Raw genomic sequence first — 14814 nt, 5'->3', positions numbered from 1 at the left:
TGGAGTAGCTTTTATACGTAGAACGAAAGTCATACATTATTATATTAATTCATTAATTTATTATTGTTACAAGGTTTACACTTTACAAGGTTTTTTCAGGAAAATAGTACACTGTGAATGATAAATGACATTTATTTCTGTAAATAGGTTATAAAATAACACTTTTACACGTCAATACGAAGCAGTTATATGTTATGTCTATGGGGTGATGTTGTTTCAGTATTATTTCTGTGATTCGTTTTGAGTTAATCGACTGCTAATAGATTATTTGAATTAGAATTGGGATGTAATTTTTAAAATTTATTTTCCTATTATTAATTATTAATTTTATTAACGACGTCATAGACGGCTTAAGTACATCCGAGGGCATTACTTATAAATATAAGTAATTAGTTTAACCTTTTATACAAGTAAGTAATGTATATTAAAATGAATTTAAAAAATGGATGATACATTAAGTAATATCATAAGCCGGGAGTTTAGGACATGACAACATTGAATATAGCAACAAAACGAATGAGGCCAACGGGGCACAATTAGCCATGCCATGGAAAAATGTAACAAAATGACGAACAAACTAACAACACAAAAAAATATACTTACAGCGTCTACTGGTTGGAATTCTATTCTTGATTTAAAACATTCAGCTACAACTTAACTTGCATTCCTACTTAGATATTGCAATTATTTTGCATTTAAAATTTAGAACACCATATATACCGTATGGAGAAAACACATATGACTTAATGTAAACCACATATTTGTTATCATCTTGGCTGACAATATACGAAAAGTGAGCGAAATAGGCCCAGTAGTTAAGCTAAAAAGTACATTTTCCTCTTAAAGCTAATTTGAATACTCTTTACAAATACGGCATGCCGCATGACCGTAACATTCCTAGACAATCTACAACATTATAGCTCTTCTGTAGTCAAGGTACAGAGAGCTGTTCGCGCAGAATTTACTACTTGAATTATTATTTTATTTGAAAATTTCAAACATGAAATTTTTGGTTTTCGATGTAGTTTCATTTAAGTCATATGAGTGATCTCCATACTGTATGAGCTTTTATCTATTGGCTATAGTGTGACTAAGCAGTGCTTTTTTTGGTCCCCCATTTCAAGTGGTTTACTACAAGTCAGTTTCCAAAAAGGAGAAATTTTCTACGTTTTAGTATTTAATACAAAAATAATTTTGATAAATTCGTCTAAGATGTCTAGATGATTACATCAAGCTTCCTTAAACGGTCGAAATTCATCAATAGATTGTCACTTTTGTTATGAAACTTTTAAGGTTGAATATCTGTTAAATAAATTAATAAATTGGGGAGCTTGATGTGATCTGGTAGTCTGTAATAGAGTTCTATAAAACTCCTATCACTATTCGGAATTTCTTTCACAAGTTGTAAATTCTACAACAATTTTCATAGAAATGTAAGAAATAAAGCATGATGCCCAAATACAGTATTTAATCAGACAATTTCATCCAAAACATATTAAACGAGCAATTCCTAAAATCATTTTAAACAGTAATTATTTATGCTACAAACACCAGCAGATTCACATACTTGAGACTTTATTAAATGGATTTTAAACTTTATTACAAAGAAATAAAGTATTTAATCCATTAAAAACGAAGTAATTAGGAACATGAACCTGCTGGTTTGTTCATAATATTTATATACTACTAGCGTCTGCCAGCGGTTGAGCTCACGTTTCCGTGGGATAAAAGAACCCTATATGTTATTCCAGACCACAGTCCAACCCCTTTTCCAAATTTTATGACGATCAGGCGTTATGACTTGAAGGAATAACAACCAAACAAATATACAGACTTTCCCATTTATAATATTAAGTAGGATTATACAGTAATATACAGTCTATGCTATACCATGCAGTATATAGCGGGGGTGCGGCATGCCGGTAGCAAACAAAACACAAGCTGTATTGCAACTATTTATTGTGCCTACATAATATACATACAATAACCACTGATTACAAACTGCACAGAGACTTCGCTCACTCTATAATCTTTAATCTCTATAATAATGGTCAGATTTTTCCTGGTATGGGTGAGTTCGCACATTGTTTTCTTTTTCTTGTACTTACGTTAACTTTCTTTCAAATACGAAATAAATAACCATTGAATAATAAGACCACAATGCGCAAACTTACCCCAAACACATCAAAACGTGGTCACCGTTCGTGGATTATACTTAGCTCTAATTTTATGTGTACGTGTGTGAAGTTTAGCCTCTGTGCATTGTATAATCTGTGTTGTCTTGAGTTAAAGCTTAAGTTACACTTGTGACGATATTCTTACATACTACTTCAATATATTACAGTAAAATGCAACAAGCTAACAATTCCTTTGGATTAGTATTATTAATTTACATTTTTATGCACTTTTTAAATGCAAAAGTTCCCTTAAAAACTAAAAAGATAGAAGAATTCGTTGATCGATAGTTATACAAAATTAGATCATGTGATCATCACAGTTGAGTTCAAATTTCAGCTGCCTAATGTGATAGTTATGCGGTATCACGTGATTTATTTGGTCCGATACCCGTATTAGTGACAATTTACATAGAATACTTTGAGTTAATCAATTAGTATTTTGCCTAACATTTATAAATGTACGTGATAAACTTTAGTGTATACACGTGACCGTACAATGTGTACGTAAAGTGCGGACGGGCCCGTAAAATGTTGTCCTTAATTTTCCCCCGTCTTAAGTCATACATCTGATACTATACTATGAATAAATATTGTTTTAAATACATTTGCTTGTATTAAACTAAGATTAGATTAGCTTATGAAGTGTAACAGAATAAACGTTAGACTAAGCAGATACTGGTTCAGTCATAACATTGAACGACTTTTGTATTTAGATTTTTTGTAAATTTAGTATAAGGAAACTTGCACTTTCCATAACGCAGCGTGTTTCCATAGCCAGTCCAGAAAACCTATAGCATAATATTGTAGCTAATTCTATTTGGTCTGCTCGAAAGAACCCATTCAGGGCGCCGAACGCGGTCTCGTTTCTCGGAGCCCTCTGTGGTCCGTACATTTTATAAGATAGTGCTGATTTATTTTCAGCAACACAATGGGTTATAAGCAATAAGCTAGAGAGACAGAACTCTATTAAATACACAGAATTAAGCCAAACCTTTTTTTAATAAGCTAAATTCGTTCAATGTCGCAACTTGAACCACTACCTATAGTATAACACGAATACTGTTACGCTTTATATGTTATATAGAGATAGTATATGGTATAGATGAAGCAATAGATAAGGAGTGCGCATGCTGAGCGTCGTAGTGTGTTAGAGACGGGCGGGGGAGGCCCGGGCCGGCCTCAGTCCTCCACTATCCGCAGCTCGGTCAGCAAGCTGCAAGTTGCAAGGGTTGCAACAAATACCGCGACACCCAACCATAAGGCACATTCCCACGACAGCTTTTTAACGTCGCTTTAAAGCGTTGTCAAGTACACAATGCAATTTAGTCTTTAACACCCAAGACCCAGCGTTGAAAATGCAACACTGCTCAATAAATCGCGTTTCAATAATACTCGGTGTATGAAAATATACTAGTAGATATTTTTATACTATCGCTTCTTAACGCGCGTTAAAATACGTCGTGTGAATGGGGCCTTAGTGTCGTGCAAACTTACTTACGGTACGTAATAAATATATTATAATATTGTTTACATGGTCCTACTACCTCGTTGGTCGAGTCGCAAATGTTACTGCCAATCAACTGGTCTCTGATGCCATTCCTGCCTCGTAAGACAAATAGGAAAATCGGTGGTTGAATAAAATTAGGAATTAATTTTATCTTAAAGACTTGTAAGGTAACTGAGGAAAAGTATGTGTTATACTTAACACGATTTCCGTAGCATTGCTGAGGGCTTAGTGCGTTATGTTTTACGTTTAACGAGAGCGCGTTCGGTGCTCTGATTGGTCGATTTATCGGAGTCGGCCAATCAAAGCGCCAAATGCGGTGTCATTTCGATTTCGGTAAACATAAAACAAACTAAGCCCTCTGTATAAGAAATAAGAGGCTTGATTAAATATGATCATAATTTCAGGAGTTTCCAGCAGAGAAAGAGAAGAAAAAGAAATAGAATGGTAAGCAAAATCATGTAAACAATTGTTTATAATACAATTTTTGTTCTTAAAGCTCAATACTCTTCAGGCGTTTTAAAAATGCGCTGTAGTGACCGTAAATAACTTCGCACGTATAATTAGGTTTCTTATTATTATTAATTTACTTAAAGAACAACGAATTTGGTTTAAGTCTTATAATTTTCGCCTTAAAATAAAAATCAATAGTTCAAAATAACTGAGGGCTTTATATGAGTTTGATTTACGGTTATCAGGATCAACACGAGACCGCGTTCGACGTTCTGATTGGCCAGCTCCAATGAATCAACCAATCTGAACGCCGAATGCGGTCTCGTTTCGATCTTGATAAACGTAAAAGAAACTCGTAGTTATCCCTTTGAATACCACACAAATCACTAATCAGCTCTTAAAATGAAGCGCTGTTAGGGAATCATAACTTTGTCTCTATCATAACATAACAGCGCCTTTCCATACGTGGTTAGGCAGTAGTGTACCTCTAGTACACTTACTTTGAAGCTGTTATGTTATTGTAATCCTAATAGACATATTCAGTGCTTCTGATCATGAATTAAAACTACATTTTTGGCAACAGAGGCCATTTTGGGCGAAAATTTGATAAAACCAGTCGTTTCTTTAAGTAAATTTGTATATTCTATACTTAGAAGGTGTAACAGAACAAACGCAAAAGAATTATTGTACTTTAATAAAAATTTTACGTTCCATAGAAAGTCAATACACTCGCAATTACGTTTGCCGGTCGATATATAATTATGAATCACGGTCGTAGCTTGAAACTAGTCGAGCAACCTCGAGCAGTTACGTGTAAACCGTGCATTCCAATTATTTTAATTACTATGTAACAATATTAGAGCTTTACACGAAAATGCGTTTGTTTTGTCATACCTTATTTATCATAGACATAAAACACATAATCCCATAACTAAATACATCTACTGCAACTACCTCACACCATATAGCACATTTACCCAAGCAGTGTACCATGCAGAAAGGGACAGAGATACCGCTAATACAGGAGTGAAAGAGACAGACATATTTCTAACTACTTAAGATTCAATTTTAATTGATAAGTGTGAAATATAACACCAATTCCCCAACGTACAAATGTACTAAAATAACTACTTTTTAAGGAACAGATAGATATTTTGAAAATAATATAATAGAACATTCAGATATTTGTAATATTTCACATAAGATAAGTCGAAAGTGTTTACGTAAACTAAATTAATTGAAGACTGGGTTAGTTTTCAGCAATAATGAAGTTAAAAGCTGCCGTTAAATAATAAAAAATACAATCTAATTTCATTTAACAAGTTCACAAGGAAGTTTAAACTGTAAAATAATAAAGAAATACGGTTTAATTTGGATTGAACGTGATCACTTCCGGCGTATCCATCAATCCCCTCAAATCCCTCTAAATCCCCCTAGGGTATGTAGAGTGGGGTGTTGTATACGTACAAAGAGGCCGGCTTGGTGAGGTGTCGGCGGGGGGGCCGCGGGGACTCGGGGGGAGCGGGGGGGCGCCGCACTGCCACGGGGGACGCCAGCACTCCGCCACTACTGTTCAGGGGCTGGAGACCTCTGTGGACGATATTCATGGCATTTTAAGTACATTCTAGTGTAAAATTATGTAAAATACAGAATTGTAGGTATTAACATTATTTGAAACTAAATCTAAATTAAATACTAACTTGTAAAAATTTTTTTTTTGTTTAAGTTCTAATAATAGCTTGTAAAATTTTTTTTAGTTTAAGTTCTAATAATAGCTTGTAAAAATTTAATATAATAATTATTATTCATTATCAGTCCACGGCACGGGTGGACTATACACACATAGGAATATATCAAATTATTCCTCTACAGTCTAACAGAAACGTCAAGTTTAAAGCGGTCATTTAAACGCTACAACCATTTCGAAACCAACTGAACAGTACTCAAAACTGAATTTTATAACACAGTGGTAAAGGTTCACAATAAGTTACCTGAGATAGACTAACAAAAATTTAAGGTTAAAGCGGTCATTTAAACGCTACAACCATTTCGAAACCAACTGAACATTACGTACTCAAAACTGAACTTTATAACACAGTGTAAAGGTTCACAATAACTTACCTGAGACTAAACCATTTCGAAACCAACTGAACATTACTCAAAACTGAACTTTATAACACAGTGTAAAGGTTCACAATAACTTACCTGAGACTGCCAGGCGCGCTAGGCACGCGACTGAGCGGTATGGGCCGCGGCGAGGCGGGCTCCACCATGGACTGGGTCATCGGGTCCTCGTCGCGGCCTATCACGCCCAGGTCGCGGAGACGGACTGAGCCGCGACGTTGGCTACACGTACAAAAAAAAACAAAAATAGTAGCCGACGAGCATGCATGAAAAGACTGATGACTGTTGATGAAGCGAAAGAAGTGTGTAAGAACCGTGGCAATTGGCGTTCCATTGTCTCTGCCTACCCCCATGGGAGACAGGCGTGAGGTTATGTATGTATGTATACATGTTAAATGGTTGGTGTACATTATTTGAACGTCGTAAACTAATAAACCTATGTGATAAGGGATACCGCAAAAAAGTAAGTACGCCTACTTACTGATATTATATTATGTATTATTTACCATTTAAATAGATCACTCAAGTAGTGATCTATCATGCTCCATGCACTCGCCTGTTATGTTCTCTGCACCAGCCAAGTGCCAGACAGGCAGAAAATGTCAACGGCATTATATCCACCGACGTATTTATGCATAAAGCTTTTTAAATAAATAAAATATATATTATAAATGTGAAAGTATTTAATTTTACAACGGGCAAAGCCGCGGATAAAAGGTTGATTGAGTTTTTTAATGGGACATGGCGGCAAATGAGCAGGCCTATCACCTGTACCCTTAGTACGAGTTTGCTTTACGTTTAAAGTAATCGAAACGAGAGCGTGCTCGGCGCTCTGATTGGTCGGCTCAAATAAACCAACCAATCAGAGCGCCGAACACGTTTTCGTTTTCTCTGTAAAGCAAACTCGTGCTAAAGGTACAAATGACATGAGCCTTAGTGCTTCTTAGGGAGGATTTTGATATCAGTACGAGTAAAACTAATTGTAAGTAGGTTTAAAATAATGCATACTAATATTATAAAGCTGAAGAGTTTGTTTGTTTGTTTGAACGCGCTAATCTCAGGAACTACTGGTCTGAATTGAATAATTCTTTTTGTGTTGAATACTGCATTTATCGAGGAAGGCTATAGGCTATAAAATATCATGCTATGATCAATAGGAGCCAAGCAGAGCGGGTGAAACCGCGCGGAAGTAGCTAGTAAACTATAATACGCACGTGTTCCTCTGGAAGGGCGAGGGCGTGTTGTCGTCGGGCGGGGACGCGGGCGCCGTACTGGACTCACGGACTCCGTTCGTCGGACGCACGTCTAGCAGCGAGCTGGAATACAAGGGCATAGTTGTACACGCTGTATAAGACTATTGAATAACTTGCATCAAATAGCTATTTGAAGTAGTATAAATATAGAAAATATACGTATGACACTGACTTGATAAACTACGTTAAAAAATTATTAGTTTGAATAAGCGTAAGCGTGACGTTAGTAATATTATTATATTTGTTTCGACGTTCAAAAGTGCCTTCTAAGTGGTCTATTTGAAATAAATACATTTTGACTTTGACTTTTTACAAATTACAGTGTCATTTCTCTAAAAGGCCTTATTGAAATTGAAAAAATCTTCGATACTTATTTTTTTTTTGAATGGCATACGAGTCTCCAACTTCGATACTGAAATTTTAAGCAAGGATAACAATGAAACTATTGACAGTGTTAAAAAGTGTATGTACCTGTCGACGGGCGACACGGAGCGTGTGGAGGTGCCGGAGGACACGTGCTGCAGCAGGGCAGACAGCGCCGCCGGCACTCCCCACGGGTTCAGGTTCTGGTCCGCGCTAGCCAATCGCAGCGCCGCCGCAGATCGCTCCGACTGTTCTTCCAACTGTACAAGACAATGGCTAGACTAAGCAGTTTGGCCAAAAAATTCTTCGACATTTGCCTATAGTTTGCTCCTCCATAAAACTAGTTAGTGAGAGCATACATACATACAAAATTACAAACATATCGTTACGCCTTTAATCCCCTAAGGGGTAAGCAGAGGTGCACAATGCACACCCACTTTTCAATATTTATGTTGTAAGTCCCATGTAATAGGTGGTGAGCGTTTCGCCATGTACCTGGCACATTTCCATTGTTCGTGCTACTACTGAGAAATTTTCGAAAAACCGAAAAAAAGCTAAAGTAATGCTTCGCTCGACCTGGGAATCAAACCCGAGACCCCTTGCTCTGCAGTCGCACGCGCAACCACTTGGCCAACGAGGCAGTCGTGAGCAAACGTTAAGCACAATACACATTGAGCCCGCCGGGCCGCCGATTATGTCGGTAACTTTTTGTCGACGGTATAGTTGGCGACTTAACTTATTACAAGTCGGAAAATTTGGTGAGATGAGAGTACATTAGCGCTTTGGTCGACTTTTATGATTTGGGTGTTTTGGATTCCACAATACCTCCTTCTCGCGATAAAGATTAATTAACGTAAGACATTTTTCGTCGTCCCCACTCCATGTCGTAAAAAATCACAAGCACATCACTACAGGTTGACGACGTCACAACTGAGCCCAGGCGTAACCAAGCCGCCAACATGTCGGCGGGTAACACGCGCAGACGCATGTTGCCGACATGATTCTTTTCATACAGGCCGCCGGGTTATGTCGCCGGGCTTAGTCGGCGGCCCGGCGGGCTCAGTGTGTATTGCGCTTTAGTGAGAGCAAACATAATACAACGTGAGTAGTGAGCGCGGTACCTCGTTGAGGCGGGCGCGCGTGTCGTGCAGCAGCTTGTGGTGCCTGGCGGCGTCGTTAGTGAGAGCAAACATAATACAACGTGAGTAGTGAGCGCGGTACCTCGTTGAGGCGGGCGCGCGTGTCGTGCAGCAGCTTGTGGTGCCTGGCGGCGTCGTTAGTGAGAGCAAACATAATACAACGTGAGTAGTGAGCGCGGTACCTCGTTGAGGCGGGCGCGCGTGTCGTGCAGCAGCTTGTGGTGCCTGGCGGCGTCGTTAGTGAGAGCAAACATAATACAACGTGAGTAGTGAGCGCGGTACCTCGTTGAGGCGGGCGCGCGTGTCGTGCAGCAGCTTGTGGTGCCTGGCGGCGTCGTTAGTGAGAGCAAACATAATACAACGTGAGTAGTGAGCGCGGTACCTCGTTGAGGCGGGCGCGCGTGTCGTGCAGCAGCTTGTGGTGCCTGGCGGCGTCGTTAGTGAGAGCAAACATAATACAACGTGAGTAGTGAGCGCGGTACCTCGTTGAGGCGGGCGCGCGTGTCGTGCAGCAGCTTGTGGTGCCTGGCGGCGTCGTTAGTGAGAGCAAACATAATACAACGTGAGTAGTGAGCGCGGTACCTCGTTGAGGCGGGCGCGCGTGTCGTGCAGCAGCTTGTGGTGCCTGGCGGCGTCGTTAGTGAGAGCAAACATAATACAACGTGAGTAGTGAGCGCGGTACCTCGTTGAGGCGGGCGCGCGTGTCGTGCAGCAGCTTGTGGTGCCTGGCGGCGTCGTTAGTGAGAGCAAACATAATACAACGTGAGTAGTGAGCGCGGTACCTCGTTGAGGCGGGCGCGCGTGTCGTGCAGCAGCTTGTGGTGCCTGGCGGCGTCGTTAGTGAGAGCAAACATAATACAACGTGAGTAGTGAGCGCGGTACCTCGTTGAGGCGGGCGCGCGTGTCGTGCAGCAGCTTGTGGTGCCTGGCGGCGTCGTTAGTGAGAGCAAACATAATACAACGTGAGTAGTGAGCGCGGTACCTCGTTGAGGCGGGCGCGCGTGTCGTGCAGCAGCTTGTGGTGCCTGGCGGCGTCGTTAGTGAGAGCAAACATAATACAACGTGAGTAGTGAGCGCGGTACCTCGTTGAGGCGGGCGCGCGTGTCGTGCAGCAGCTTGTGGTGCCTGGCGGCGTCGTTAGTGAGAGCAAACATAATACAACGTGAGTAGTGAGCGCGGTACCTCGTTGAGGCGGGCGCGCGTGTCGTGCAGCAGCTTGTGGTGCCGGGCGGCGTCGTTAGTGAGAGCAAACATAATACAACGTGAGTAGTGAGCGCGGTACCTCGTTGAGGCGGGCGCGCGTGTCGTGCAGCAGCTTGTGGTGCCTGGCGGCGTCGTTAGTGAGAGCAAACATAATACAACGTGAGTAGTGAGCGCGGTACCTCGTTGAGGCGGGCGCGCGTGTCGTGCAGCAGCTTGTGGTGCCTGGCGGCGTCGTTAGTGAGAGCAAACATAATACAACGTGAGTAGTGAGCGCGGTACCTCGTTGAGGCGGGCGCGCGTGTCGTGCAGCAGCTTGTGGTGCCTGGCGGCGTCGTTAGTGAGAGCAAACATAATACAACGTGAGTAGTGAGCGCGGTACCTCGTTGAGGCGGGCGCGCGTGTCGTGCAGCAGCTTGTGGTGCCTGGCGGCGTCGTTAGTGAGAGCAAACATAATACAACGTGAGTAGTGAGCGCGGTACCTCGTTGAGGCGGGCGCGCGTGTCGTGCAGCAGCTTGTGGTGCCTGGCGGCGTCGTTAGTGAGAGCAAACATAATACAACGTGAGTAGTGAGCGCGGTACCTCGTTGAGGCGGGCGCGCGTGTCGTGCAGCAGCTTGTGGTGCCTGGCGGCGTCGTTAGTGAGAGCAAACATAATACAACGTGAGTAGTGAGCGCGGTACCTCGTTGAGGCGGGCGCGCGTGTCGTGCAGCAGCTTGTGGTGCCTGGCGGCGTCGTTAGTGAGAGCAAACATAATACAACGTGAGTAGTGAGCGCGGTACCTCGTTGAGGCGGGCGCGCGTGTCGTGCAGCAGCTTGTGGTGCCTGGCGGCGTCGTTAGTGAGAGCAAACATAATACAACGTGAGTAGTGAGCGCGGTACCTCGTTGAGGCGGGCGCGCGTGTCGTGCAGCAGCTTGTGGTGCCTGGCGGCGTCGTTAGTGAGAGCAAACATAATACAACGTGAGTAGTGAGCGCGGTACCTCGTTGAGGCGGGCGCGCGTGTCGTGCAGCAGCTTGTGGTGCCTGGCGGCGTCGTTAGTGAGAGCAAACATAATACAACGTGAGTAGTGAGCGCGGTACCTCGTTGAGGCGGGCGCGCGTGTCGTGCAGCAGCTTGTGGTGCCTGGCGGCGTCGTTAGTGAGAGCAAACATAATACAACGTGAGTAGTGAGCGCGGTACCTCGTTGAGGCGGGCGCGCGTGTCGTGCAGCAGCTTGTGGTGCCTGGCGGCGTCGTTAGTGAGAGCAAACATAATACAACGTGAGTAGTGAGCGCGGTACCTCGTTGAGGCGGGCGCGCGTGTCGTGCAGCAGCTTGTGGTGCCTGGCGGCGTCGTTAGTGAGAGCAAACATAATACAACGTGAGTAGTGAGCGCGGTACCTCGTTGAGGCGGGCGCGCGTGTCGTGCAGCAGCTTGTGGTGCCTGGCGGCGTCGTTAGTGAGAGCAAACATAATACAACGTGAGTAGTGAGCGCGGTACCTCGTTGAGGCGGGCGCGCGTGTCGTGCAGCAGCTTGTGGTGCCTGGCGGCGTCGTTAGTGAGAGCAAACATAATACAACGTGAGTAGTGAGCGCGGTACCTCGTTGAGGCGGGCGCGCGTGTCGTGCAGCAGCTTGTGGTGCCTGGCGGCGTCGTTAGTGAGAGCAAACATAATACAACGTGAGTAGTGAGCGCGGTACCTCGTTGAGGCGGGCGCGCGTGTCGTGCAGCAGCTTGTGGTGCCTGGCGGCGTCGTTAGTGAGAGCAAACATAATACAACGTGAGTAGTGAGCGCGGTACCTCGTTGAGGCGGGCGCGCGTGTCGTGCAGCAGCTTGTGGTGCCTGGCGGCGTCGTTAGTGAGAGCAAACATAATACAACGTGAGTAGTGAGCGCGGTACCTCGTTGAGGCGGGCGCGCGTGTCGTGCAGCAGCTTGTGGTGCCTGGCGGCGTCGTTAGTGAGAGCAAACATAATACAACGTGAGTAGTGAGCGCGGTACCTCGTTGAGGCGGGCGCGCGTGTCGTGCAGCAGCTTGTGGTGCCTGGCGGCGTCGTTAGTGAGAGCAAACATAATACAACGTGAGTAGTGAGCGCGGTACCTCGTTGAGGCGGGCGCGCGTGTCGTGCAGCAGCTTGTGGTGCCTGGCGGCGTCGTTAGTGAGAGCAAACATAATACAACGTGAGTAGTGAGCGCGGTACCTCGTTGAGGCGGGCGCGCGTGTCGTGCAGCAGCTTGTGGTGCCTGGCGGCGTCGTTAGTGAGAGCAAACATAATACAACGTGAGTAGTGAGCGCGGTACCTCGTTGAGGCGGGCGCGCGTGTCGTGCAGCAGCTTGTGGTGCCTGGCGGCGTCGTTAGTGAGAGCAAACATAATACAACGTGAGTAGTGAGCGCGGTACCTCGTTGAGGCGGGCGCGCGTGTCGTGCAGCAGCTTGTGGTGCCTGGCGGCGTCGTTAGTGAGAGCAAACATAATACAACGTGAGTAGTGAGCGCGGTACCTCGTTGAGGCGGGCGCGCGTGTCGTGCAGCAGCTTGTGGTGCCTGGCGGCGTCGTTAGTGAGAGCAAACATAATACAACGTGAGTAGTGAGCGCGGTACCTCGTTGAGGCGGGCGCGCGTGTCGTGCAGCAGCTTGTGGTGCCTGGCGGCGTCGTTAGTGAGAGCAAACATAATACAACGTGAGTAGTGAGCGCGGTACCTCGTTGAGGCGGGCGCGCGTGTCGTGCAGCAGCTTGTGGTGCCTGGCGGCGTCGTTAGTGAGAGCAAACATAATACAACGTGAGTAGTGAGCGCGGTACCTCGTTGAGGCGGGCGCGCGTGTCGTGCAGCAGCTTGTGGTGCCTGGCGGCGTCGTTAGTGAGAGCAAACATAATACAACGTGAGTAGTGAGCGCGGTACCTCGTTGAGGCGGGCGCGCGTGTCGTGCAGCAGCTTGTGGTGCCTGGCGGCGTCGTTAGTGAGAGCAAACATAATACAACGTGAGTAGTGAGCGCGGTACCTCGTTGAGGCGGGCGCGCGTGTCGTGCAGCAGCTTGTGGTGCCTGGCGGCGTCGTTAGTGAGAGCAAACATAATACAACGTGAGTAGTGAGCGCGGTACCTCGTTGAGGCGGGCGCGCGTGTCGTGCAGCAGCTTGTGGTGCCTGGCGGCGTCGTTAGTGAGAGCAAACATAATACAACGTGAGTAGTGAGCGCGGTACCTCGTTGAGGCGGGCGCGCGTGTCGTGCAGCAGCTTGTGGTGCCTGGCGGCGTCGTTAGTGAGAGCAAACATAATACAACGTGAGTAGTGAGCGCGGTACCTCGTTGAGGCGGGCGCGCGTGTCGTGCAGCAGCTTGTGGTGCCTGGCGGCGTCGTTAGTGAGAGCAAACATAATACAACGTGAGTAGTGAGCGCGGTACCTCGTTGAGGCGGGCGCGCGTGTCGTGCAGCAGCTTGTGGTGCCTGGCGGCGTCGTTAGTGAGAGCAAACATAATACAACGTGAGTAGTGAGCGCGGTACCTCGTTGAGGCGGGCGCGCGTGTCGTGCAGCAGCTTGTGGTGCCTGGCGGCGTCGTTAGTGAGAGCAAACATAATACAACGTGAGTAGTGAGCGCGGTACCTCGTTGAGGCGGGCGCGCGTGTCGTGCAGCAGCTTGTGGTGCCTGGCGGCGTCGTTAGTGAGAGCAAACATAATACAACGTGAGTAGTGAGCGCGGTACCTCGTTGAGGCGGGCGCGCGTGTCGTGCAGCAGCTTGTGGTGCCTGGCGGCGTCGTTAGTGAGAGCAAACATAATACAACGTGAGTAGTGAGCGCGGTACCTCGTTGAGGCGGGCGCGCGTGTCGTGCAGCAGCTTGTGGTGCCTGGCGGCGTCGTTAGTGAGAGCAAACATAATACAACGTGAGTAGTGAGCGCGGTACCTCGTTGAGGCGGGCGCGCGTGTCGTGCAGCAGCTTGTGGTGCCTGGCGGCGTCGTTAGTGAGAGCAAACATAATACAACGTGAGTAGTGAGCGCGGTACCTCGTTGAGGCGGGCGCGCGTGTCGTGCAGCAGCTTGTGGTGCCTGGCGGCGTCGTTAGTGAGAGCAAACATAATACAACGTGAGTAGTGAGCGCGGTACCTCGTTGAGGCGGGCGCGCGTGTCGTGCAGCAGCTTGTGGTGCCTGGCGGCGTCGTTAGTGAGAGCAAACATAATACAACGTGAGTAGTGAGCGCGGTACCTCGTTGAGGCGGGCGCGCGTGTCGTGCAGCAGCTTGTGGTGCCTGGCGGCGTCGTTAGTGAGAGCAAACATAATACAACGTGAGTAGTGAGCGCGGTACCTCGTTGAGGCGGGCGCGCGTGTCGTGCAGCAGCTTGTGGTGCCTGGCGGCGTCGTTAGTGAGAGCAAACATAATACAACGTGAGTAGTGAGCGCGGTACCTCGTTGAGGCGGGCGCGCGTGTCGTGCAGCAGCTTGTGGTGCCTGGCGGCGTCGTTAGTGAGAGCAAACATAATACAACGTGAGTAGTGAGCGCGGTACCTCGTTGAGGCGGGCGCGCGTGTCGTGCAGCAGCTTGTGGTGCCTGGCGGCGTCGTTAGTGAGAGCAAACATAATACAACGTGAGTAGTGAGCGCGGTACCTCGTTGAGGCGGGCGCGC

At 46.1% G+C, this 14814-nt stretch overlaps 1 protein-coding gene across 4 annotated transcripts in view; it reads right to left on the bottom strand.

Moving 5' to 3' along the window:
* Positions 1-14814, bottom strand: part of LOC118270109 (kinesin-like protein KIF21A) — a 71001-nt gene that overhangs the window by 10846 nt on the left and 45341 nt on the right. For all 4 annotated transcript variants that reach the window (XR_007706001.1, XM_050698639.1, XM_050698640.1 and 1 more), the window contains exons 17-20: positions 7983-8134; positions 7473-7574; positions 6340-6480; positions 5602-5724 (exon numbers count right to left, since the gene is read on the bottom strand). Coding sequence is in view for 3 of the 4 variants with exons in the window: in XM_050698639.1 (XP_050554596.1) it covers positions 5602-5724; positions 6340-6480; positions 7473-7574; positions 7983-8134 (518 nt within the window). In the remaining variant the exon portion in view is untranslated. The remainder of the gene's footprint in view (positions 1-5601; positions 5725-6339; positions 6481-7472; positions 7575-7982; positions 8135-14814) is intronic.

This window comes from Spodoptera frugiperda, chromosome 15, assembly GCF_023101765.2.
Source record: "Spodoptera frugiperda isolate SF20-4 chromosome 15, AGI-APGP_CSIRO_Sfru_2.0, whole genome shotgun sequence".
In the NCBI taxonomy this organism is placed as follows: Eukaryota; Metazoa; Arthropoda; class Insecta; order Lepidoptera; family Noctuidae; genus Spodoptera; species Spodoptera frugiperda.
This window is presented reverse-complemented; position numbering and strand designations above follow the sequence as displayed.